At 43.6% G+C, this 25,923-nt stretch overlaps 1 protein-coding gene across 11 annotated transcripts in view; it reads right to left on the bottom strand.

Annotated features, from left to right (window-relative positions):
• The window catches only part of LOC133128189 (TRAF2 and NCK-interacting protein kinase-like), a 104,631-nt gene extending 85,757 nt beyond the window's left edge, over positions 1-18,874 (bottom strand). For all 11 annotated transcript variants that reach the window (XM_061241521.1, XM_061241522.1, XM_061241523.1 and 8 more), the window contains exons 1-2: positions 18,505-18,874; positions 1,508-1,573 (exon numbers count right to left, since the gene is read on the bottom strand). In XM_061241521.1, the coding sequence (XP_061097505.1) occupies positions 1,508-1,573; positions 18,505-18,561 (123 nt within the window). In that variant the 5' untranslated portion in view covers positions 18,562-18,874. The remainder of the gene's footprint in view (positions 1-1,507; positions 1,574-18,504) is intronic.
• Between the last annotated feature and the right edge of the window lie 7,049 nt (positions 18,875-25,923).

The raw sequence follows: 25,923 nt of genomic DNA, 5'->3' as shown, positions 1-25,923 counted from the left end.
TTTTTAATAACCTTAATTGATGAAGAAATGTAATTACCCAAACTGGCATACACCGCTAGGACTGCACTAACTAGTCCCATTTCACTGGACAAGCAGGGCCACCAGGCTAACACCCTATTCGGGGAACGACCAAAAGGCATGCAATTACCAGTATCGCTTTTTGTAGACTAAATAAATAGGTTCCAGACAACCTGTTCCCACCAGCGACACCACTGGTGGCTACGGTATCTACAGAGAGAACAGAGACAAAGGGTCTTAATGAGAAAAGTGTGATAACGAGCGAAGGGGGCGGGGGGTGAGGTGGCAGAGCAGGAATCAGAATAACTGAAAGCGCTCTATCTGACCCCTCCCCACCGCAACAAGCTTTGAGACAGAGGGACAAGACATCAGAGGCTCCCTTATCACATTATTCACACTAAAGAGTTCATTTTCAGCCTATCTAACAGCTCCTCTGGCAGGCTGGCAGCTTGGGCCCCCCCCCCCCCCCCATCGCTCCCACCCCCCCCCCCCTCCCGTTTTGTCTGAACAAAATGAAATTGAAGAATGTCTGGATCCCGCAGGAACGGAACAAAAGCTGCTTTGCGACTTCTGAGGCCTCTGCTGCGTAAACGGGGACGGAAAAACCTACCGAGTCTCTTCCCCATATTAAGGCGTGTAAATTCACCCCGGCTAAACACTCCTTCGGCCTGAGCACCCAGCACCCTGGATTCCCCCTGGTTTTTTAATTGTGTCTGCCTGCCTCCTCATAATGGGCAGATTCTAATCACACGCAAGCACAAAAAAAAAGTGTCTATTAAGCATTTGGCGATCGTGACTTAAATTTAAAAAGGCAAATAACTAATATTTAGGCAGGTTTTTTTTCCCCGTTTTTTTTTTTACATATTATTATTCATGGGAGGGATCTGATAAGCTTTCCCTGGACAAATTATAAAAACGGTGTGCATTTAAGAACTGTACAGCTGTTTGGGGAAAACGCACAGTGTGGGATGCAGGAGTCAATATATTGAAGACGACTGCGGCACGATAATTTTGAAGTGGGGCCCCCATGAGGACAGGCTAGCAGAGGTGAGGAGTACAACTTTTTCTTTTTTTTTCTTTTTGAACAACAAAGAGGAGTGAAGCCCCCTTGGGTGTGAACGGTTTCAAGCTTATGGTCAGAATCCCTTTGCATGTCAACTCGATAAAATCATCGTCTTTGATAGGGAAATTTACCCAGAGTAAACTTTTTCAGTGGTGTTAGGGCATGGGATAGTTTAGAAAGGGGGGGGGGTTTGGAGGCAGGGGCAGGTGGTGAGAAACCCTAGGATGTTCCGGAAGCTTTGATGCCCAGAACCCCCAGCTCATTTCCAAAGGGGGGGCTGACTTTGAAAGTGGCAGCGATCCCGGATCTGAGGGACCAGGAACACCGCCAGTGAGCGGAGAGCATCCTGGAAGGACATTGTTAAGCTTCTAGCCAGAATGCGGTTTTGAGGTCTAGAGGAACAACGGCGGGAGAGAGGCGGCTTACCTTGTACACCTGTCCGTATGTCCCATTTCCCACCAGCTCCACCAGCTCAAATATCCCAGCAGGATCCTGAGAGACAGGGACAAAGGGAAATGTGTGGTGAGAATAGGGCATCAGGGCATCACACACCAACAGAAGCAAAACAGGGTAAACTTCCTCCAAATGAAAATGCACAGTGCACTCAGTATAATAACAGCACATACAGTAATTCAAAGCATTCATGTGATACCATAGCGGTGGGGTGGGGGTGAGCGGGGGTTTAAAATGAATGTCCAAACTGTTCCTTGCTCCACTGATAATCCACTGGCATGTTAGACTAATGCTTGGTAGCGATGTCATGCAAAATAAGATTTGATTATGCTCACTGTAAACAGATCCCGGGGGCCCTACTTTCTCCGAGTTTACACCAAGTCGTCACAGCTAATGCCTTACAGTAGAAAACCTTAGATTAGAAAAATGTACAACTGCCAGACTATCTTGAGATATATTGTTCCAAGCAGAGTACCATATTATATGTTGCCTACCCAACCACACTGTGTTTAAAATGTACAGGATAGCGGCAGGCTGAGACATTGTGCTCTACTCCCTCACTTTTTCCACACAATACACTCATCAAAATTTGTCAAGTGTTGGCCTGACATTCAATCTAAACAGAGTTGCTGCAATTATAAACGAGATGAACTGCCATTCTGAATGTTTTGCAACACTTATTGACAATTACCTTTTGTCGCTCAACACTTCTCAGACTTCCCTTGGGACGTTAAGACAGGCAGCTGTGTCTGTCCAGATTAGAGTTAGTCAAATAGTTTTAACGTTAGTAGCCTATTTCCGGTCTGACCGCATTCCACAAAAATGGGTCTTGTCATGAAATGCGTTCAGGTGTGCCCATTAGCTAGATCTCCACGAAGGGGCAACAGGCCACGCTTACTGGGGACTGCAGTGCTCCACTGTAACCTAATCAACCCCTTCTGAAGGAGATTTATCAGCGCTTAGAGAGACACAGAATGGAGGAAAGCAAACTCCTTATCAACAGTCTCCATGCAGGTTTGATCTTATCTGTAGTTCACTGGAATAAAATCTCCTAGGAGCTCATGGCTCATGCATAACATGAATAAAGTAAGAGCAGCATATGAGTCCAGAATTCTACCATGTGAACTTGAACTGTACACAGCAGCAGTGCAATGAAGACAGCAGTTACTGTCAATACAATTTAGTATTCCAGAAGTTGTTTTGGTACACCCACACCACACAAAACACGCTAACTGGAGAAAACAAAACAAAACATTTATGAAATATTTTGTGCATTACAATATGCATTGTATAAGCAGCATTTTAACATAAATAAAAGTGCAACTGCAGGCACATTTTGTAAACAAGCTCTCTAAACCCAAAACATCAAGTAAGACAGCATTAATCTTATATTAATTACTCATTTATAACTACATACTACAACATGCACTGAAGACCATAAACCTTCTTAAAATACATTCAACCATAAAGCAGCATTTGTCATATCACCACATTTTATTCATATTTCAAATTCATAGCAGGAGACCCCCGTACCACAATATTCTGCAGAAATGGAGAAATAGAACTAGCAAAGTAAGCCAAAATGTAATCAAACGACGAGTGAACACTCATCAGACTGGCTTAATCAAACTAAGAGGAACAGCACATTTCCAGTGACATTCAAAACGGGGCCTGGGTTGATGTTTCTCTCTGAGAAATGCAAAGTGCAGCAATTTTTAAAGCAAATGAGAGTGCAGCTTAAGTGCCACTGGGATTCCTGTTTTTAAACACTCACGGTATTCTGCTAAATGGGATATCCCAGAATCCAGCTGAAAGACATGCACCAGCTTATCTCCTGTAGGCTCCGGAGACAGAGCTCACATGCACGCAGTCTCTATTCTTGAGCTAAGTACATTTACAGACCTACTGACTGAACAGAAGAACACAATATAGCCTATTTATTCAGTGGAGTGGGTTTAGCTCCACAACAACAGCAATGACTGAAAAAGTAATGAAAGGTGGACATTTAGTATGTTCTTTACATTACATCTTAGTAGGTTTACTCATTGACAAGCAGGGAACCACCATGCTGAAAAAAAACAGCCCAAGCTACAGGTTTAGAAAAGGCTACCAGCTCAGACAAGCAACCAGCACTAGCTGGTTGACCAGCTCATACCCAGCTAGACCAGCCTTATGACAGCGTGGCCATGCTGGTTGACCAGCTCATATCCAGCTTGACCAGCTTATGACCAGTTCAAGTGTCTCCATGAATCCAAGTACTCCAAGTACTCCTCCGACCCCAGTCTGCCTTCAAATCATCTTATCATGTGGTCACCAAAGCATCAAAGTCGTTTAAACTTTGCTGAAATATTGAGGCATGTTAAAACTTTTTGTTGAACCCAAGTGTACTCGACCCAGTTCCTGGTTCCTCCAGTCCCCAGATTCATTTTGAAGCTCATCATTATGCCACTATCACTCGCTAGCATCAGATTTGTGCAATCTGCTAAAAATGGAATAAATTCATATTCTATGGTTGAAACCGAGACATCGTAGGTATCTACAATATTTGACCCTTTCTATCACAACGGCAAATTTATTTTGGGAAGTTTTAGGTTTTTTTTTGTAGAACTATATCTTGGCTTTTATAATCTGCATGTCTTAATGGCAGTAAAAATATAGTTTTAAGCTTTGAAACGTAAAACGTCAAAGTGAAAGTAACAAGTTGTGCATTGTTTGGAGGCTAGACAGGTTGTCACCATTCACCAGTCACAAACAACCACATTAGCTGCGTTCGTGGTTTCATGTTAATGTATTTGCTTTTATGGTTTGTATGTCTTAATGTCAAAAGAATACATGTTCAGAGTGAAAATATAGTTTTAATATAGGTTAATACAGAAGATAACAAGTTATAACCCCAGAGTTTTGTTAGCTGAGTGTCCCAGCCTCTCACAAAGAAACTTTGAAGCCATTTTTCTCAAAAACAAGGTTTGGTGGCACTCAAAATGAACTCCCAAGACATCTGGAGTAGAGATATATGATATGATTTGGTATCATTAGAAAGCTTACATTCTCCTCCTTTGATTTGTTTCTAAAACTTAAAATATGTTTCTGGGTCAATACGACTGATTTTGATAGAGCAGGTCACATGTAGCCGAGTGCTCAGAGCCCACATTTATGCAAATGTTAATGAGCAACAACATTTTTTGAATGTACACTAATGTATAAAGACAAGGCAGAAAAGATTAGGAGTAACACTTTAACACTGCAACATTTCAAAACAGGGACCAGGACCACAGCATGCCATTCCGAAACACAGAATACTGTACAAGGTGCCAAATGACTGAAGTTCCAAAGCACTCACACAGAGACAATATGGTGGAAACAGTTCTCTGGATTCCGGCCACCTCAGGCACTGCTACGTTCCAACAGTTGCTGCCATTCACATCTCCAAGGAGCAGAGTCACTTTCACTCTCCCTTTGGTCCAATTGTCAAACTGGCCCTCATAAAACTCAACCCCACTCTCATGGACTGTGCTCCAGGATTCACAAGAGGGGCTGGCCTATTTTGAGAGAATAAAAACTAAATAAAAATGATGTAGGATGCTATTGGGGCCTGGAAGAAAAAAAAAAAAAAAAAAACACTGGCAGAAGTGTAGCAAATTCTTCCTACTCTAACTTGAATTGAACTACAAAATTCAATCGCACAGTCAGGAAAGTGTCAATGAAAGTAAAAAGCGTTTAGGCGGCTGTCTGAGCCGATGGTAAACGAGGAGGATGGTGCAGCCTGCTTGTCCTACACCAGGCTTTAAAACCAGCTGCCGCGTCAGGTGCTCCCCTGCTGAAGTTAGCATCGTGGCCTGACGCCATTGAGGCGACAGGCCTGCAGCCTTTGACTGCCGGGCGGGACAAAATGGCCGTGAGGGCAGGTATGCTTCCAAAAGACCTGCTGCCCATGCAGAACAGACATGCGGACGCTTAGACACTGAAGTACCTTTTTCCATGAGTCCATATCTCTGTTAATCTTGTACACACCACCTCTTCATTCCCGCTTTCAATGCACGTATATGCAGTCTGTGTGTGTATAAATGCAGTATGTATAAATCTCAGTCCTCTCTGGTCCCCATTCCAATCGCTTATTTTTCTCTTCCTTTTCTTTTTCTTGCTCTTTTTTCTACTCCCAGCACCACCCATCAGGATAGGCTAGGAAAAGGCAAGAAAAATAAATAGAGAAAACATGAATCAGGCAAATGGAATGTCCTTGCTCCTTCAAACATCAGGACGATACCACGCCAGTTAAAGGCATGACAGATGGGGAGAGGTGAATCCATAGGTCGGGCTTTCCGAAAAAATAAAAACGTCCGCAAAGGATGCGCTGATGTTTCTGTGCTCAAAGGAAAAAAAAGATTCCTAAGTTCTTCTACTTCTAGCTCCTCGGAGAAACATTTAACGTGTTGGAATGTCCTGAAAGATGGCCGACATCGATCGATTTCCAGGTCAGGAGCAAGAAAAAGGAAAAAAAGAAAAGGTTGGAATGAGCCCCTTGTCTTTCCCTCTCTTCTTCTCTTGCGTCTGCCTCTCTCCTGGCCGTGTCGTGCCTCTCTCTTGTCGAGTCTGTCGGGGCTGTCAGAGGAGCCGTGTTTTCCGCCGCGGCCCCCCGTGTTAACGGGACGTGCTGTTGTAAGAGAGCGAGTGATGCGTGTCCTCTGCACGCGGGCTGCCTGGCGCGAGGCCCTCTGCTCCAGCTGTCAGGCAGAACAACACCACCGCGCTCAGGCTAATGGAGGCTTAGAAATGCACGTTGGTGTCTCGACGCCTCAGACGTGGTAAACGCCGCAAAGACAGAGACCTGCCGTGTCAACCTTCACCGGCTGGTGCAAGGCGGGACCTCGCCAAACCTGGGGCAGCTGAGGGTAGTGGTGTTTTTCTTAGCCCTCAGCATGGGAAACGGAAGGTACAATAGGTAATTTTAAAAGGACTTCTAACGATCAAGAGAGGAATTGCAGCAACAAACACAACACTGTCTTTCCCTCCGCCTTCTCTGTGAACGTGATGGCGTTGAAACCCCCCCTCCACGCCATTGGCTTTGTCAATTAGAAACAATTTTCAACCAACAAGCCTGAATCATTGTACAGCTATACAATGTTTTGAGTGTCAGTTCGTCAAGTGTATATTTTGAAACCCGAATTTAAGGACTATAGACACAGGCAGAGGGTGAGTCAATATGTCAGTGAGCCTTTTTCAATGATAGGAAGGGATTTACAATGGTCATATAGCAATGCTTTAACATGAAAATCTTACCTATTGTACCTTTAAAGGTGCCGTGTTATATGTTCTGGTTGGTGTGTGTTCTGGGCAAAATATTCAAAAGGTCTACACCCTTTTTGTTCCTTACCCAGTCACAAATGCTCTGTGATTGGCTTTCTCGCTATATTCAGCAGAATCAGCTGGTCAAATACAGTGAAGGCTCAAAAGAAGCCACCATTAGCCATCCTTGCATGACATTTGCCTCCGCTGACATTCCAGCCCCCACTCCTGCTGTGTCTTCACTTCAAGATCCAATATAAAAGCTGACATAAACTAATCCCTACGAAAGCTACGAGAGCTTCTCCAAACACAAAGAAAATGGTAGCCTGCTAATAAAGACTACAGCACCCCAAACTGAACCCTTCGTCCAATACTAATGTCAGCTGGATGTTTCCCTGCGTGTGTGGGGGGGGCGGGTCTCTGGCCAGGTCCCCCAATATTACAGCAGAGCTGGAGAGAGGGGGGGGGGGGGTCAGTAATCACAGAGCTCAGCTGGCATGGCTAGGCCGGGATTACAGGAGGCGTAATGGCATTGGCGATGCCCTAGTTCCAATAATGACCCAAAGGCTCAGGGATAAAAATATCACTATACTCATTCATTCTTTATAGCCTGGATTGAAGAATGGATTTTATAGAGATGGCTTTGTGTGAGTGTGTCCGTGTGTGCGTGTGTGTGTGTGTGTGTGTGTGTGCGCGCATGTGCGCACATTAGGGCTCCATCCCTCTTTCACAGAAGGAGAGTATACTGACGGCAAGGTTTTCCTTTCGGTCTTACGCAAACAGAAACACAGACCGACAGGACTGCATAAATGCATGAGTGCATAAATGCGCAATGCGCAATACATTATGCGCGTTTCGTTTCTGACTCGACCGTTTCTGGGCATGCTTTCTCATACACAGCACGGTATACAGCAAGTCAGAGACAGGGTCTAGTTTCCGATAACATTCCACAGTGGACTTAGCAACTTAATCCCATGTATCAAAACCACCTTTCATCTGGTTACAAGGAAGCAACGTCATGCCTTTTATCTGCCTCCTCGTAATGAGCTTCAGTCCTTGGTATGCTTTCAAGGCCTGCGCCAAACACAGGAGGACCACAGCGGCACTGTGATTACTGGCAGCCGGGCAGGACAGGAATTTATCCATTTGCCAGCTGGGGCACATTTTAATGATGGCCTGTCTTGAGCAAACACCTTCGCCAGTTCCTGCTCCAGAATGACTGGTGTCCAAAGCCCTTGCATTATTTTTCTGGAATGCAGCTATTTTTGCAGTTACAAAAAGGTTTGCCCTGGCTCCATCTTCTAAATGGACAGCAGGCCAATCCAACAGATCAGATTGGAAAGATTTTGAATTTGTCTTGTTCTCAGTTTCTGATGTTGCCTCGCTCCCAGTAGAACAGTGGTCACCAGCCCTGTTCCTGGAGATCCACCGTCCTAGGTTTTCATGGCAACCCAAATTTGGCACACCTGATTCTACTAATCTTTACTTCTCGAATGAGGTTGGTGGACAGTTGATCTCCAGGAACAGGCTTGGTGACCCCTGAATTAGAATAAGAAGAGGGGACCATCCCAACACGATGTCAGAGGAATGACCGGGTGAGAACCATCCCTCACCTCAACCGTCCACAATAAAACCTACTGAGAACAACCTGGCCGCTGTCCATTGAAGGTGTGATCTGTACAGTCAATGCTCCATGCCATCCGTGATAACTGCCTCAGCTCAGGGCTGCCATGAGTCCGTATACGTAACAGTATACGTAACAGGAGCAGCTGAAGTCAGTGGAGTTAAAATGGCACTGGCTACCAGACCTGGGTCAAATACGGAATTGTTCAGGATTCAAATACTTTTCTGTGTTTCATTGATCTTGCCTGGAGCAAATGAGCCAACGTAGAAAAGGTATTTGAATGCAAAACAATTACATATTTCACCCAGGTCTGCTGGCTACACAGAGTATTCAATTTTCTGACATGTAATTGCTGGGGGGTTTGGAGTGATGAAAAATAATTTGGGGAAATGTGGGCCTAAACTTTTCGTTAACATTATTGGCACACCCCCATATCTGAAGCTGATTTTCCACAGTAGCTCGACACACTGCGAAAGCAGCAAGCAATTATTTTTATTACGGTAGTAAAATACGCTGTGCAGGAAGGATCTGGCAGAAATATGTACCGGAATATACACTCTATCTGTGTCAGTGGCAGAAATTCATTTTTTGGAATATAAACGAGTAGATTTTCAATTTTAAGAGTGCTTCATTTTCCCTTATTTATTAACTGAATCCTTAATAAAAATTATGTTCCTCAATAAATTTCATGCATGCCAGGTTTCTCCCATTATTCCACAAAACTTACAAAATTCCCCAATAAAAGGGGATTTCCCCCCAACACTGGCTACGAGTTTGGGCTTATTAGGAAGACTGGACCAGGGAACGGGGGCGGTGGGGGTTCATGGGTTCATATAGTACTGCGTGAAGCAACAGACCCTCAGACGTCACGATGTAAAATCACGCATATATTTGGAGAGCGCCCTCTGTATCAAGGCGACTGCAGACACTGGTTAACGCTGGTAACGAGCAACAGAATAGAACGAAAGGGGGAAGAAGTCAGACCCCCCTCCAGAAAGAGGCTCCGTAAATAAATCAAAGCCGGGATTGATTAGAGCCGCAGCTGTTTCTACAACGCAACCGCGCGGTTACCGTATGTCTTCCCTGGCAAGAGGCAGAGCTCAGAGTCATTGTGTAGGTGAACGCTAACAACGTTCCTTTCACATATTCCTTACTCTTTATTTAATTTCAAGTACCACAGTTCAGGTATACCACCATACACTGTAGGCCTACTTTATCATTCTATCAACAGACACACAAAGGTTAGGGTACATTGGAAATGTACTGCATTCAATCTTACACAAAGAGATATAGGCATAGACACTGAGGCAGAAGTACTTGAATTAACCTATGCGTTTCACTTTAATGGACAAAGGAAAAGTGTCACTGTTGTACAAGGCAGCTATTTCTGAAATTCAGTTTGGTCTCACTCCGTTTTGGCAGACACCCTCTCCATTATTGAGTCTGTACACACACACACACACACACACACACACACACACACACACACACACACACACACACACACACACACACACACACACACACACACACACACACACACACACACACACACACACACACACACACACACACACACACACACACACACACACTGGGGTGACTGATAAAATGACAATGTTCCCTGCCAGGACACCAAGATATGCCTCCTTCTTTGATGCAATAATCTGAAAAATAAGGAACGACGTATAGCTTTATCCATCATGTGACTCCAGGGATTTACAAAAAAATGACAAGACTTTATCATCCAAGGTGACACCAAGAAATAGAAAACAAAACAGAATTAATATAATCCTCTACAATATCCACTGAAAAAATATAGACAGCTATAGTTGGAGAAGAGAATCTACAGTGAAACATCCACCGCAGTCTACCGCAGATAGAGTGCACCTGTCTGATGAACTTATTTGTAATGAAGTATTTACCATATACACATATCACAATCAAAAGTATGCAGATGCACTTTCATACAAGATGTCACCACAACTATTGTAGTTGATAAATGTCATTGTGAAACTGTGTCAGATGAGAGGTCTGAAGATGAACTTGCCAGAAGAACATACTGCAGTTTCGCCTTCAGTAGGAACCACCATGTTCGGAAAATCTAGCCTGTGAGACGGGTACCCGATACCCACAATCCTCTGTGGCTGAAAGACATTTTTTCACTATGACAGTCCCTGCAATCGTATGCGCATTAAAATCAAAATGGCTGCTGACGGGGGAGTAGTTTATAACACGAGGCTGGACTTAAACGTATCACTACGCGGCTTAGATGGACAAGCTCCAAAGCGGTCTTTAAGGACAGGCCGACTCAGGCTTGGGGCAGCTACCCTTCTCCATTCATCAAATTAGGCGACAGACGAGGACAAAATCTCAACCGCACTCTTTTCCATGCACAGGAAGTGGGTCAATCACTGTCTGCCCCAGGCAAAATGGGAGGAGGGGGGGTGCGGGAGTACTGTGGGGCAAATTCAGTCCGTTCTGTACAGTCCGCCTTCTCCGCCTTGCCAGACGCAGCCCCCGGGAGCAGGAAATGGGTCAAAATAGGTTTCAGCGTGTCTTTCTGTGACAGAACGTTCCCGTACCTCCCTTCGTTCCTTCGTGGAGCTGCAGAGCGCAGTGTGTGGCCCGCTTCACTGCTCAGCCACAGATAAACCGATAACTCTCCTGAACCTGCTCCTGACTCCTGAATCGCAATTAACAAGCGTAATAAGCCAACGGTTATTTACAACCAGCAGCTCCGGGCACCTAATGGTGTTGCTTTATGTCAGTGCCCGAGTGCACTCCACATTTAATAATTTCAAGAACAATAAAATAATTCATTCACACAAATTATTTCTCATTAGAGTTTAACAAAAAAAGACAGATGAGCATTAACTTAAAATTAGTTGCACTTTAGTTGTTTTAATGAGACAAACATCAGAGATTCAAGCCAGTAATAAAGGATCAGTCAGCTGGTAACTGGTGACTCATTTTTGTTTAATGATACAATGACCAGCATGCCTGTTGTTAATGCAAAACAATCCTGATAACAGCTGACCCTGACCATACTTCAGAAGGTGATACCAACAGAACCTTTATCTCCCTCTCTTCCTTCCCCTCCCTCCCTCCATCCATCCAACAACAAGATTGGAACAAAAAACACTACCCCGTCTGCATCTGTAATGCTATAGTTTGCTCTGCCCGTATCATATCTGCCTGAGATTTTGGAAAGTGCGGTAATTGGAGCTGTAAAGACAATCTTTCAGTTGACAACTGAAATGGCTGTGGCTTCAAAAGTACATTTTCAAGGCGCAAAATATAGAAAACTGCACTTAAGCGTCTCTTCATTTATTGGGGGGTTTCTTTCAATGGCTCCCAAGATCAAATATTTTCATTGCTCAGTTTGGGTTTTTGTTTTGCATTCAGCTCAAAGCACTGAATGAAACTCCAGTTCAGTCTGTGAATACAGAATCGCTGAATTCACTCACACTGGGGCAGGTGAAAAATAATCATGTTGATAAATAATGTGCTACTTCCATGTTTTAAGTTATTTTTCATAGATTCTGCGCACTTCTTGTGCTTGTCAAAAAGAACAGAACTTGGCTGTTCTTCATGTTTTTTTAAAATGAAGAAGGTATTCTTAAAACTGACCCAAGAAATGAGCGATCTCATAGCTCAACAGCAGTACTTGACCTCATCTCTTTTCCCAACTGAGGCATCAGGGGATCCTGTATATACTAGAACATCTTTCAGAGAGGGTCAACAAAACAGTCATCAAAGGAAATCAAATTCAGTCAATGAAATGGCTGTAATAACCTTGCACAGACCGTCACAAGGACTAAACTGTAAGATATGTTACATTCACCGTAAGACAGCAATATTTAATCCATGGATAAATTAAATAAATGTGGGGGTTTTGAGCGTTACCGTTGCTGAAGTCACACCTCAGAACAGGGCTGCAAACACCAATCCACTACACGCTCACTTAAGCTTCAGAGGAGACCGAATCCGCAGAAGGGCATCGCCGTGGGAGAGGCGCCGTACGAGCGGGGAGGGAGAACAAGCGGGGTCGGAGATAACCCGCAGCGGCCGAGGGAAGTGACACGTCCCTCAGCTGACTGCGGCAGGCGACGCGGTCGCCGGGACTTCCTCCGGAGCGCAGTGCGGACCTTCTGTCCGTTAGCGCGGAGGTGTCGAGCGCTCAGCTGGTCTGCTGTGAAAGTCGGGGGAGACGCCTGGTACACGTGGGTAGGCTGGGGGGGTGGGGGGGTGGGTCACGCTCGATAGGCTGAAACGAGGGCGCGGAGCGGAGGGGAGGCCCCAAGCAGAGCGACGAGCTGTTGCGTCTCGCAGGTTCGGCCCTGGCAGACGCGGCTGAAAGGCTGTCACCGGTCCCTGGCCCGCGAGGATGATGAATGGGAGATGGGATCAGCGGGGGAAGCTAACGGCCGATCTCTTGTTATCAGCGAGGAGAGAGAACCTGGACGAGGCTCGTGCCAATCCCGTGCCCTGCCCCAGTCACGCTACCCCTCTCCCACGCAACACAACACAACACAACACGCACAAGGGACTGCCCTGACACAGGCTACACACAGGTTAAGATAGAGGTCCAATCATACATGCACAAACACATCCACTTATGGATGCAGAGTCAGGCAGGACTAACAGACACACACAAGCTAACAATCACAAATACAGAATACTGAGTAGCGGATGGACACAAATCTACACACACACACACACACACACACACACACACACACACGTATGTTCACACACAGACACACACACAATACAGCCAATGGTATAGGGTCAAAGCATAGGGCTGAGGGCCTTGGTTCTAAGAGAAATGCATTTATGTTCTCTTGCCCTACAGCAGTGGTGTTCAGACCTGAGAGAATCTAAAAGGGCAAACACGCGCACACACACACACATACATTCCCATATACATGCACACAGACATAGAGCTACAGCTTATCGATGCAATTTCACACATAACCTAGTCATTGATGCACATTATACAGGTGAACTCAAGCATACAGTAGCCTATGCAATGACACTAAAAATGCATGCTCCCAAATGCTTGTCCTCTTTGCTTCTGCTTGACCTGTTTTATCCAAGCTGCTTTCTACAAAATTGATAAACAGAACAAAAGAAAATGCAGAGGGGCCCAGTCAGTGTAACTACAATTGTCCTTTCCACACAGGGCAACTTGCCATTTTCATTAAATTTCCCAGTTACATAACTAGGCGACCACGCAAGACCACTTCTTCAACCAAGCTGATAATTGACTAAACAATTGGACACGCTGCTTGAGCTTGCATTCGCTAACCCCTGAAAATCAGAATCGCTCTCATCTGAGATGAGAAGCGACTTCATATTTCATCAAGCGGCGCGCCTCTTATCGATTCGAGGATTTGTTTTTTTTCTTTCCCACGACCGTGCCTACAGTCTCTGCCCAGCTCTGCGCTGGTACCTGCCCAAGCTCGAAATAGCCGCCAAGACCACCGTGGACCACCGCGTACCACCAAGCGAACACTTCGAGCCTCTAGGACAGGGCCAATCCGTTTCAGGAATTTCAGATCTCTGGTCTTAATTATGTAGTTGACTCTATCATATTATCTGACATGTGTATGAGTAGCTACTGGCTACAGCTGCAGACTGCAAGTGTATCCTAATGACTTTACTGTACTCAAATACAGGCTTGAACCAGTGTAATTTATAGAGCTGTCAGCAAAGTAAAAACAAAGCAATTGGTTTGAACAAAAACCAGTACGCAGACCGGCCCTCAAGGACCGGAGTTGTGAATCCCAGCTCTAGGATTTCTGAGAATGGACAAAAGTCAACCTCCCCACAACAGACCATAATCGAGGCCCTCGCTCTGCTCTTATCGTGACATTAATATCCATAAACCATAAACAAAACACTGCTAAACTCTGCACTGCGTCTTTGCCACTCCAACATGAGCAGCTTATCCCTGTAAATATCAATTTCAGCGAGGGGACAGCAGTTTCACTAACCTATGTCTGGAGGCACATTTTGCTGAACCGTTTTTGCTGATCACCCAATGGCTTGTACAAACATGTCTTTTGTCATGTTGGTGTGGCCAAAACGTCATTCATAGGGTCAGCTGGAGAGGCAACAGTCAGAGTAATTTGTATTACATCATGCTACAGTCACAAATTTGACCCAAATTAAAAGTCTGCACTGGATGGAGAGTAGCGTTAGCTGTACTGCGGAAAAACGAAACGATGTCCTCAATGATACCCCAGCCGTATGTGAAAATGTGAGCCAAAAAGAACACACTGATTATCAGACCATTCAGCCATAAGATCAGTCTATTACTTGGAGCCAGAAAATTATTTCTTTTTCCAAAAATCTTACATTTTCTTAATTCTGTCTCATCAATATTCATAAAGTACAGCCTAAGTACCCTGCACATAATAGATAATTAATTGGTATTATTAATTATCCAGGCTGAGAGTGTGAATTCAGGTCATTTTTACACTGAAACAGAATGAGCTTAATCCAATGCTTTGTTTTAGAAGGAGTAAATGTAACACGGATTGATTAGTATAAAATCCAATGTTGGAACGGCAGAACGGTCGAACATTGAAGCGCACGTCCCAGCTCAGACAGAGCCCCAGCCTCCCCAGAGGCAGGCACCAGACAGTGTGTCCGTAAATGACGCATCTGCGCTGTGGGCAGGGAGTGTGCTGTGCCAGTGTGCCCCTCTATGCTGCCATGAGTACGCGCTCCGCTTCTGGGTGACCTATTTTCCCCGTGTGCGTTTAAGGATACTGGGAACACAGTTGGCTGACCACAAGCGCGCACACACACACACGCACAAGCACACGCACACCCACGCACACACACGCGCACACACACACGCACACGCACACACACGCACACGCACGGGCACAGGCACGCACATGCACAAACGCAGACACGCACACTTGCACGCACACACATACACACACAGGCACTCGCACGCATGCACACGCACGCACGTGTACACATGCACAGGCACGCACACGCACACATACGCACAGGCAGTTGCACGCACACACACGCACGCACGCACGCACGCACTTGCAAACACAAACACGCACGCACAGGGTCTCGCACACACACGCACGCATACACGCACACACCTTCCCAGGGACAGAACCACACAAAACCAGCATGCAAACACAAAAATATACGAAGACTCGCCCAGCATGAGGCAATGTTTATGTAGGCAATCTGAAACAGGCTGCATGCACCCCAGAGCAGAATGTATTATTTATGGCAGAAATTCATAGAAAACAGAACATGAAAAATGGAACAGACATGAACATGAAAGCTCTGATTAATATACATGTATAATGGGCCATTCAAAAACACAAATTAAAAAAACCAAACTGGGATTTCCCTCTAAAAAGAATCAGACAAAGCCTGGAAGCCCACTTTCATTACCATGCCCCTGAGTGACCAGAGTTTGACAAATCATCCAATGCCTTGACTTGCTGGTCACTGAGGTAGGACTAGTGGGAACCATTTCAGGGTGCGGACAAGGAGCTGTTCCGTAACACAACTGGTATCTACAGAACAGCTCATCTTGTTGCTGAAGCCATGTACTGTGTAGTACAGCACTACTGTGTTGTTTCTCGTGTACGACATGAAAAACAACATGGTCTACATTCAGACAGAGGCCCTAATTACAAATGCAGATTGGGACACAAAAACAGTCGTGCCCAAACTCGAGAGTTCTGTCTGAGAGAATAATACACACAAAGCCCTGCTTGATGGAAAGATTCCTTGGAGGGTTATCAGGTGCTGCATCCAAAAAGTCCCGATATCTATGTTGGCTCAGTGATGTAAGCAAAACAGAGCAAGGTCAGGGCACATCTCTGTTCCCTCATCGCAAGTCGGATTGGCTTTCGGATGTCAATAGACGTACTCCGCTCACAGGAGAGACTGAGCGTAAAGTGCATGGTGGGACAAAGACAGGCGGTGCAGTGCACCTACATTCCCTAGACGAGTATGTCTCGAGCACCAATCGCAGGCAACATCGCAGACATCTGCCGCAGTACATTTCAGTGAAGGTTAAGGGACCTGGGAGGGACACAGCGTGTTCCTTAACGTCAGTTTCCACTAGAAAGAAAATAAAGAGGCTGCAAAAAATAAGAAGAAGAAAACCGCAGGGTTATCAAGTGGTAATCTTGTGCCCTCCTTCGATTTGTCACATCATTTTCACTCACTTAGATCACCTTAGCCTATTAAGGAAAACTGCACAACTAAGAGGTAATTGGCGTAGAAAGGGCTACACCGCTCAAGGGGACAGACGTTCCTCCTAACTCACGTGGTCGGGTAAGAATCCCAACTGCCAAATGTGTACATGTAGATGTAGCATGAGCACAACTGTCCCTCAAACTTACAGAAACCACACACAGCCCCGAAAACCCAGTCACACAGGTTCCCCGATACTGAAAACAACACCATCAGACATCTTCAGATTTTCTATCTTTGTCTGTACAGACACGAACACATAAACAAACCTAAATTTATACTTAGAATGGTAATGTCTTTAATCACCATTACGACTGCAGTATGTACCTACAGTAACAAAACATGTTACACCTCTTCAATCCCACATCAAAGCCACTAAAATCCTTGAATCCATCCTTTAAATTGTCTAAAATTGTTCTTACTGCCTAAGGAAACACTGCAATACATGTGACATTGAATAAAATGAAAAAACGTTATTGCATCAGAAAACATTTTTTACTCTAATTTGATTAAATACAGCACTCAACCAAATCTCGTAAATAAATCGTGTGCGCGTGTCAATTACAAGAATCAAACATTGAACTTTTTTAATCTCATCACGTCACAATGTACCCACATCAACGAGACGCGATTGGCCTACTGTTGCATTAGCCTTAATGTTGCTGTTCTGAATAAGACCAATAAGTTACCAGGACCGTCTGTCATAGAGAACTGCCATACAGTAAACCTCACTCGTTGCCGCCAGGGGTGAGCTATGCATCAAGCTGCAGATCAGAATCCCATCAAAGATTTGACAGTGAATTGCACAGCAATACGGAGGAGTCTTTTCACACTGTGCAAACAAAAGAACCGCACTTCCTAACAGATTGGTACAGTACAGTACGGGCATCGGTGATGTGGAAAAGCAGAGAGGTTACACAAATCCTCCGTATGTGTAAACGTGCAAAATTTCACATTTCAAATAAAAAAGAAATACAAAAACGTGGTCGGAGGACTGCGACGTGAAATTTCATCACAATTTAAAGTATGAGTCTTAACAATGGGTTAATAATACAGCACATATTACATTCACAAGATGACTACTGTAGCTCCATTCATTTGCAAGTATGCATCATGGAATTCGTTTTAAAAAATAATAATGAGTATGATAACAAACGTAGCCTGCAATTCGACTTTGCTTGCCAGCGCATTGGACGGACCGCGCTGATGCACGAACAGTAGCACAGCCGGTCAGACAATTACCTCCTTAGAGTGGGAAAACAACAGGAACCATTATAATATTCTAATACAGGTTTGGGAACTGACAGATTAAAAACTGTAGCTTTTTTAACGGCATCGAATTTAATTCAATTCAGCAGTTAAAAAAATAACTTAAACCTGCCCCGTAGGAAGCAACCGCTTACAATACAATTAGACAGCTACAGTTTCTATTGATCAATAGATTGTTAATGTTGGCTATGATAGGAACATAAACATAAATTTCGTTGCCGGAGTTTGTGTTCTTAAATGGATAAAATAATAAAATTACCAGACTTAGAAAGCAAAAAAAAAATCAAAAATACTTTTTTTGAAAAAGTGTGCAGTGATTTATTTTTATCATTAACACAAATTAATCGATAGCCTATATTTAGCCTAGGCTACGTTTTTTGCCAGCAGCTCGTTCGGCGCGTGTATCTGGGTCGGAGTGTGTAGCACGAGCTTGGTCAGGTGCACAGCATTCACACATCAGCCCCATTTTCTTTCTCCTCACTAAGAGTCAGGCAAAAAAGATCACGGACAATTATTTTGTCGGCTTCTCGTCTCAACTTACCCTCAGTGCAGAGAGGTCTATTTCATCCAGACTTCGAGCCGGTGAGTCGCTCGCCATGTTTAGTTTACAAATAGATACGGTATAAAAGAAATAGCTAGACACAAAAAAGATAGACCAGACCAGAATCCCTTTGGCCAGTGGTCTGGATCTCCTCGGTAGTAACAAATCCCACCGAATGGTGTATGTGAGGTCTGAGAGACAATAAAAGAAAATCCCTCTCGATATCTGACAATGTCAATAAAATGCAACTGCACTGCGATGCTAACGGTGTTTCATTGATGCATGTTGGAAGAACATGTTTTGCATCGTATACATCCCGCTTGGACTAAGCGTATGCTAGGATGACTTAGGGCATCTCAAGCACACACACTCACACATAACAGATCTGCAAAATAGTGTCAATCAGAGTTTTCAGGGAGTGGTTATGGCGAGGGGCGGGCACATGCCAACAGAAACTCCCATAACCCTCGCCTCTGTGCGTTCAGACGGTGGGACCTTGTGGAAATTCCCGAGAACGAAGTTGTAGGCTGGGCATTGTGCGTGATATTAAGTCTCGATAAATAAACATTTCAACGTTCAGCGTTAATATTCTCGATTAGTCAGGTAATGGGCGCTTAAAAAACGAACAAAATCTAAGAACACATTTCTCCAAAGTGAACCCCTCCAAAAAACTAAATTTTATCTTGGGACAGATATTGAACAATTTTTACCCAGGAAATGTGATTGCGATAGAATGCAATTTTTAAAAATGAGACAATGGATTTCTATCTTTCTCCCATCATTAACTTTAGAGATTTGTGAAGCCTACCTGCTCATTATACAGGTTCAACAGGACCAGTCATATCAAACGCCAAAGATTCAGAATACTTATCAATAGAAGAAGATTATCTTCGTGTTGGAACAAGGACTCGACTTGACAAAAAAGGATCTTGAAGTCGGGTAATTATTAAATATTAAACGTAGGGTATTAAATCAAATAGACATTTTTTTTTAATCTAGAACAACCTGCCAATAATGTTTGAGACTATGAAAATGGCTTACTCTTAATTTTACAATCTTCCAAAATGATATGGGATTGTTTATGCTCAGATGTGGTTTTATACAAAATTCTGACATTGACATCCGGATGAGAGAAATGTATTTATTTGCAAAATTATTTCCCCTTTTTTAGAATTAATCTGTTTTTTAGAAACAATCTACGAATCAACCCAGAGCTTGTGTGTTTACACCTCTAGTCGTATGCACTCTCTTTAAGGCCCATTGTGGAAATATTGGATGATAGATCCCCTCTGATTCATATTCATTTTCATTATGAGTCCAGATAGACAGATTGTCACTGCTTAGTGCTAAGTGTGACATGTACTATCACTTTTCAACCCTCCCGCAGAAGAAGAAAAGAGTGTAAGGTTTAATAACTGCTCCCACGGGAGGTGGCTTTGACAGGAACAGCAACTGGAGTCATGTGGTCATTTAGTCTCTCTCTCGCTCTCTCTATCTCTCTCTCATCCAAAATGCAATTCATTCACCATGTGCCAGTGTGATTTATTCCAGGTAAATCCCAAAGCACTATCCTCATAAGATTAACAATTAAGTGAGGGGTTGTCCACATAAGCTCAAAGACAGCACTTTATTAAACTATTATTAGGCTTGGCTTTATTAAGCCTTAGGTTAGCTTCAGTCATCTAAATCAGCAATCACTGATTCTGACTCAGCTCAAACCAAAATGTACAATAGCTGCATAAAAATAACTGTTTTTCAGAAAGAAACAGTAAAACAAAACATATACAATATAATAATATATTGGGGCTTCATGTGTCACATACCTAAATACATAATTGAAGCCCTAATGAAGTCGATCCGCAAAGATGCAGTGATAAACAGGAAAACAGAAATATGAAGCATTTATTTTATTCAATAACAACAGTGCTATTTAGGACACAAGGTATAAGATACACAATGTGCCACTAAACCGGTCTCTCCCTCATATAATTACTTGAAGTTGAAGGGACATTATTAATGAGTCATTTTTTATCCATGGTGAATTTAACCTCACCAAAATCAACAGAACTTGAGTTACCTGTTAATTTGTTTTCCAGTTAACTGTTGTGTGCATCACATTCAACACATCATTTGTATTATATGTATAGTGTTAGATGAAGCTAGAAGAAGCAGAAAACATTTTAAGGCTTTATGCAATGTATTGCCTAGTGTAAACCTTGGAGCAGCCGTGCAAAAGCACCTGTTCAGTAAGACTCCCGTTAAAATCTTCCTCCTGTTTTGTTCAAACTAAGTGCCTTGTTTTTCTGTGCATGTCTGGCAGCTTTCCTCCAGTTCGCTACACCTGTCCCACGGCATGGGAACAGATGACGATCCTCATTCTCACCATGATGAGGTGAAGCAACAAGGGAGCTGCAAATTCTGTTCGTGTTATGTAATTCCGAAGGAAGCAGCCGTCCAAAATAGTTAAAACAACAGAAAAAGTAATTTTTAATTGCGAAACATTGGCAAGCGCCATCTAGTGGTGAAGGGTAAAGGAGCAGCAAAAGAATGGACTGCAAAGAATCGCAAAAAACCAGAGAGATTCTAGATCGCAATGAAGCGGTTTTAACGTAATTTGAGGTCAGGTGTTTCTTATCAACGGTTTTATTTAGTTACACAGTTTTCACAGAAATTGACATGAGAACCCAGGGAGCTCAGTCCAATTAACGAAGAGCTGAGGAGTCAAAGCTCAAACACAAGCATGCAGTACCCTACTTAAGATTTTTTAAATGGTGACAAACATTCACAACAAAAGGCACATCCATGATGCGCGCGCGCGTGTGTGTGTGTGTGTGTGTGTGTGTGTGTGTGCACGGCCCTCTGCTCTTGGTCCTACACAATACATTGTTGTTCAAGCAGGACAGAATCTTGTATAAAGCTCAGACCTCAGCATGTACAAATGGTCCAGCAGAGTCAGCATGCTGCCAACAGCTGCGACAGCTGGGATGTGCATAGCACAGAGACTGAGTGTGGGTTGCCAGTGTGAGCATAAACGCCCAGGGGTTGGTTGATGTCAGGAGCATATGTGAATCTACTGTATTTGGTGAGAGCAAGTCAATATAGTCAACAACAAGCCAAGGATCTCATTAAAAAATATGGGTCAGATGATCTCTGATTACCTTCTGTGATACAAAATGGCTGGCGGATTGAAATAAAGTAATTGACTGTAGACTCATAATTCATCACAAAAATAGTAGCGATAGCTACCATCAAGCAAGACTGCAACAACAACAAAACTACAAAGGTGCGGAGTGCAGAATCTGAAGAGGTAAAGTCAGATCCTTTCATTGAGCTGAAGGACTCTTATCTCCTGCTATCCAGGCCAGGGTAATATATATATTATTTAAAAAGTAAAATGTATACCATGTTTTATTTTTCAAACAACCAATATAACGACTAACATTTTTAAAGCCTGTTTTTCTTCTCAATTCCTAATTTGGAATGCCCAACAATGAAATTTGCTGGCACATCTAATGGGTCCTGTCAATTTGGACAAGCTTATGTTATCTTCCGGACTGCAGGCTGACAGCCATCACATCCATTCTGGACACTGTGCAGTCAAGCTGTGCAGTCACTGCAGCTGTCCATTTCACCAGAGAGGTTGTTCTTGTGCAATGAGAAGAAATCTGCCAACTAAAACTGTGCTTCTCTGGGCTGGGCTGCCAGCCGCAGTTAATACTAGCACGGACAATGGTAAATACCCAACCATTGGTTGTATCTATTATCTAGTTAGTTCATACTTCAAGCTACAGCCTGTGCAGCGATGGTCAATTTGCACTGATTCTCCACTGATACCTGGATATTACCTTACTTAGCTTTTCTTTAGCTACTGACACCGGGTCAGAGGAGGGTGGGCCTCCCCTTACTGTACACTCACTGAGCACATTATTAGGAACACCTGTACGCCTACTTATTTATGCGATTATCACATCTGCCAATCATGTGGCAGTCAGGAGCTTCTGTTAATGTTTAAATCAACCATCAGAATGGGGAAAAAATGTGATCTCAGTGATTTAGACCGTGGCATGATTATTGGTGCCAGACAGGCTGGTTTGAGTATATCTGTAAGTGCTGATCTTCTGGGATTTTCACACACAACAGTTCTGTAGGCAGAAACGCATTGTTAATGAGAGAGTTCTGAGGAGAAAGGCTAGACTGGTCAAAGCTGACAGTAACACATATTATAACAGTGGTATGCAGAAGAGAATCTCTGAACCCAAAACATGTCAAACCTCTAAGTGGATAGGCTACAGCAACAGAAGAGTTCATGAGTCTAAAAATTAAGTCTAATAAATACCTAATAAAGTGCTCACTGAGTGTATATTCATCCTGAGATTTCATACCACTGGGGAAGTTTTATTTATTTATTTATTTTTTGCCTCACTCACTGCATTTTTGGGGTTTTCAAGTTCAGCATTACTATATTTTCCCTTTTTCTATGTCTGTGAAGCACCTTTGTAACACTGTAAAAAGCACAAGACAAATCAAATTCAAATTTCAATTGAATTGAAAAGGTTGCAGGACGAGGAAGGATTATTTTTATCATTGTCACAACACAAACCCTTCCAAGGAATGATCTTATGTGGGTGGTGGATCCTTTCCAGCGAAGTTTGAAGTTCCAAGGAAGTTACCTGAGGGAAGGGCTGATTCTCCTCTGATTATGAAAAACAAACCACGAGCTCAATGCTTCCTAATTCCAGGGAAGCAACGTGACGACACGTGTCACAGGCTGAATTCCAGCACGTCTTGGCTACTGATCCTGCTGCTCTCACAAACAATCAAATGCAACTTATTAAAAATACATGCGAGAAAAAGAACAGTTAGAACATCCTTATGCGATTCATCTGTTCTGTGCCAGCAAATGTCACCAGAGCCTGGGGTTTAATAGTGCAGGACTTGGGCGAGATGTAGTTTGTGCTACAGTAGCCTACATAATGGTTTCAGCAATGCCTCTCTTCTATAATGCATGCATCAGAGGGGCATAAAATATTCCGCAAGCCAGAGGGAGTGGAATACAGTCAAAGAAATGAGACTTGAGAGATGAATCAACAGGGAACAGGATAGAGACAAATAGCACTTGTGGTGGCAACAAGAATGCCTTTTCAGTATGGGAATGACCATGATAATAAATTAAACATGCACACACACGCACGCACACACACACACACACACATACACTGTGAGACCTCTGCACCACTGCACATGAACATGCATACACAATGCATCATTTCACAGGGACAGAATAAGGATTTGTTTTCATGTGTCCGGACGGGGCAGTTTCCCTTTCAAACCCCTTGAGGACAGTAGGAATGTGTAAAAAGTCTTATGAGTGAGACTAAACAGCTCTGTCCCAGTCTTTACCCACCATCTAATGTTATTGCCCCCCCTCTCTCTCTCACTCTCTGTCTCTCTCTCTGCCCCACTGAAATAGATTACAAAGTGCTGCATTCCTTTATTTATTGATTCATTTTGGAAGAAGCCGCTATCTGGAGAGCTCTGTGAGTGTGTTCGCTTGCATTCATCTTGTCTGCATGCCCTCTAGCCTCTTCTCACGGATTTCACATTTTCTGCTTCCCAGAGGGAACTGCTCTCTACGAACAATAGCCGAAGGAAGGAATGTGATGAAATAAAGCCGGTGCCAGTGTATATATGTTAAGTCCTAACTTAGCATATATACTCAGTGACTACTTTATTTGGAAGACCAGAAGAGCTTGTTAATGCAAATGTCTAATCAGCCAAATCATGTGGCAGCAACTCAATGCATAAATGCATGCTGACATGGTTCATTTGTTGTTCAGAACAAACGTGAGTATGGGGAAGAAATGTGACCCAAGTGTCCTTAAATGTAGAATGATTGTTGGTGCCGGACAGGACGGTTTGAGTATATCTCAGAAATTACTGAGCTCCTGGTATTCTCATACACAACACTCTCCAGAGCAAAATAAATCCAGTGAGAGGCAGTTTTGTTGGTGAAAATGCCTTGGTAATGACACAGGTCACAGGAGAATGGTTAGACTGGTTTAAGCTGACAGGACGGTGACAGTAACTCAATAACTTGTTACAATAGCGTTATGCAGACAAAATAAGCCTAATAATGAAGTACTGTGTTATAATCTTGAAAAAATGTAAACGGTCATTGAAGAGCTGATGCAATATCACCTGGCACATAGCTTCTGTTTTGACATAACTGTAATGGTGAATGGTTATACCATGCGCAGGCGATAGAAAAATAACCCAACCATTGCTTGCAACGAAGGCACCCACCTAATAACTACTGACAGCGAGTTCTTAATAAACTACACAGTCTCATTTGCCTCATTTTAATCAGCCCATTTCTATGTTTAATTTGTTTCAGTCCAATATGCAGTCTAGTCACAAATTCCACAGCACTGCAACACAGCATGCAATTCCAGGCTATTGCCCTCAGGTCATTTCCATGAAGGCCAGCCACTGTACATAGCATACAGTATGAATGCATTTATTCTTCCCAGACAAGCTGCCCCCACCCTTGCTTGCCTCTCAGTGTATTCCTCGGTGATAGAGAAGAATGGCTGCAGACCAGCCTCGGGTGCGCCTGTGTACATCCCGGTAGGACACATGGAGGCCAGGCAGCAGACACCAAGGTCCCTGCCTGAGCCAGCCTCAGTAGAGATACTGTATGGGAGATCTGTCTAGACTGGGGTGACCATGGCATGTTTCAAGGGATGGTGTGAAAATTGCATCACTCTTAGGGCAAAAACATTTTTTTTGTACTGTTCATACACTTCCCCTTAATGTCTAGGTTGAACATATTTATTTGGCTCCATTAACACCATCTGACCTACAACGGTTACATTCCCAAACGGCCCTCCATGTCTTGCAAGCTGAATTAGGCTGGGATCGTTCTAAAAAAAGGCTGCCATCTCGGCGAGGCTCTTGTTCTCTCGAGGGGTGACGTTTGCACAATGTACAAAACACAACATCCCCTGCTGCCGTGAAGCATGAAATGGTGTCAGTTGTTTTGGGACTCAGGGTAGCAGCGTCAGTTTTGGTGCCTAGCAATTAAAGACCAACGTAGGCTTGTAGGGTTGTAATATGTTGATTTCTTTACAAAAAAAGTATCCCTCAGCTGAAAGTTTCTTGTCGTAATGAATTTCACACAGACGAAACTCTCATATTTGCAAATGTGCAGTCACAATATTTTTTACAAATCCTAATTAATTTCCTTATTTCCCCTCTGAATTTGCCATCTCTCTGGCAACCGGCAGTACAGTAATTATAAGCATAGGCGTATCTTTGTGCTGAGAATGTCTGAACTGTGCAGAGAAATTTAGCGCTGTGTTGTCACTTGCAGGGTATAGGGCTGAAAGCATTTCAAAGGTAGTGTGGCTCAGTTCTCTC

Source organism: Conger conger, chromosome 5 (assembly GCF_963514075.1).
Source record: "Conger conger chromosome 5, fConCon1.1, whole genome shotgun sequence".
Lineage (NCBI taxonomy): Eukaryota > Metazoa > Chordata > Actinopteri > Anguilliformes > Congridae > Conger > Conger conger.
This window is presented reverse-complemented; position numbering and strand designations above follow the sequence as displayed.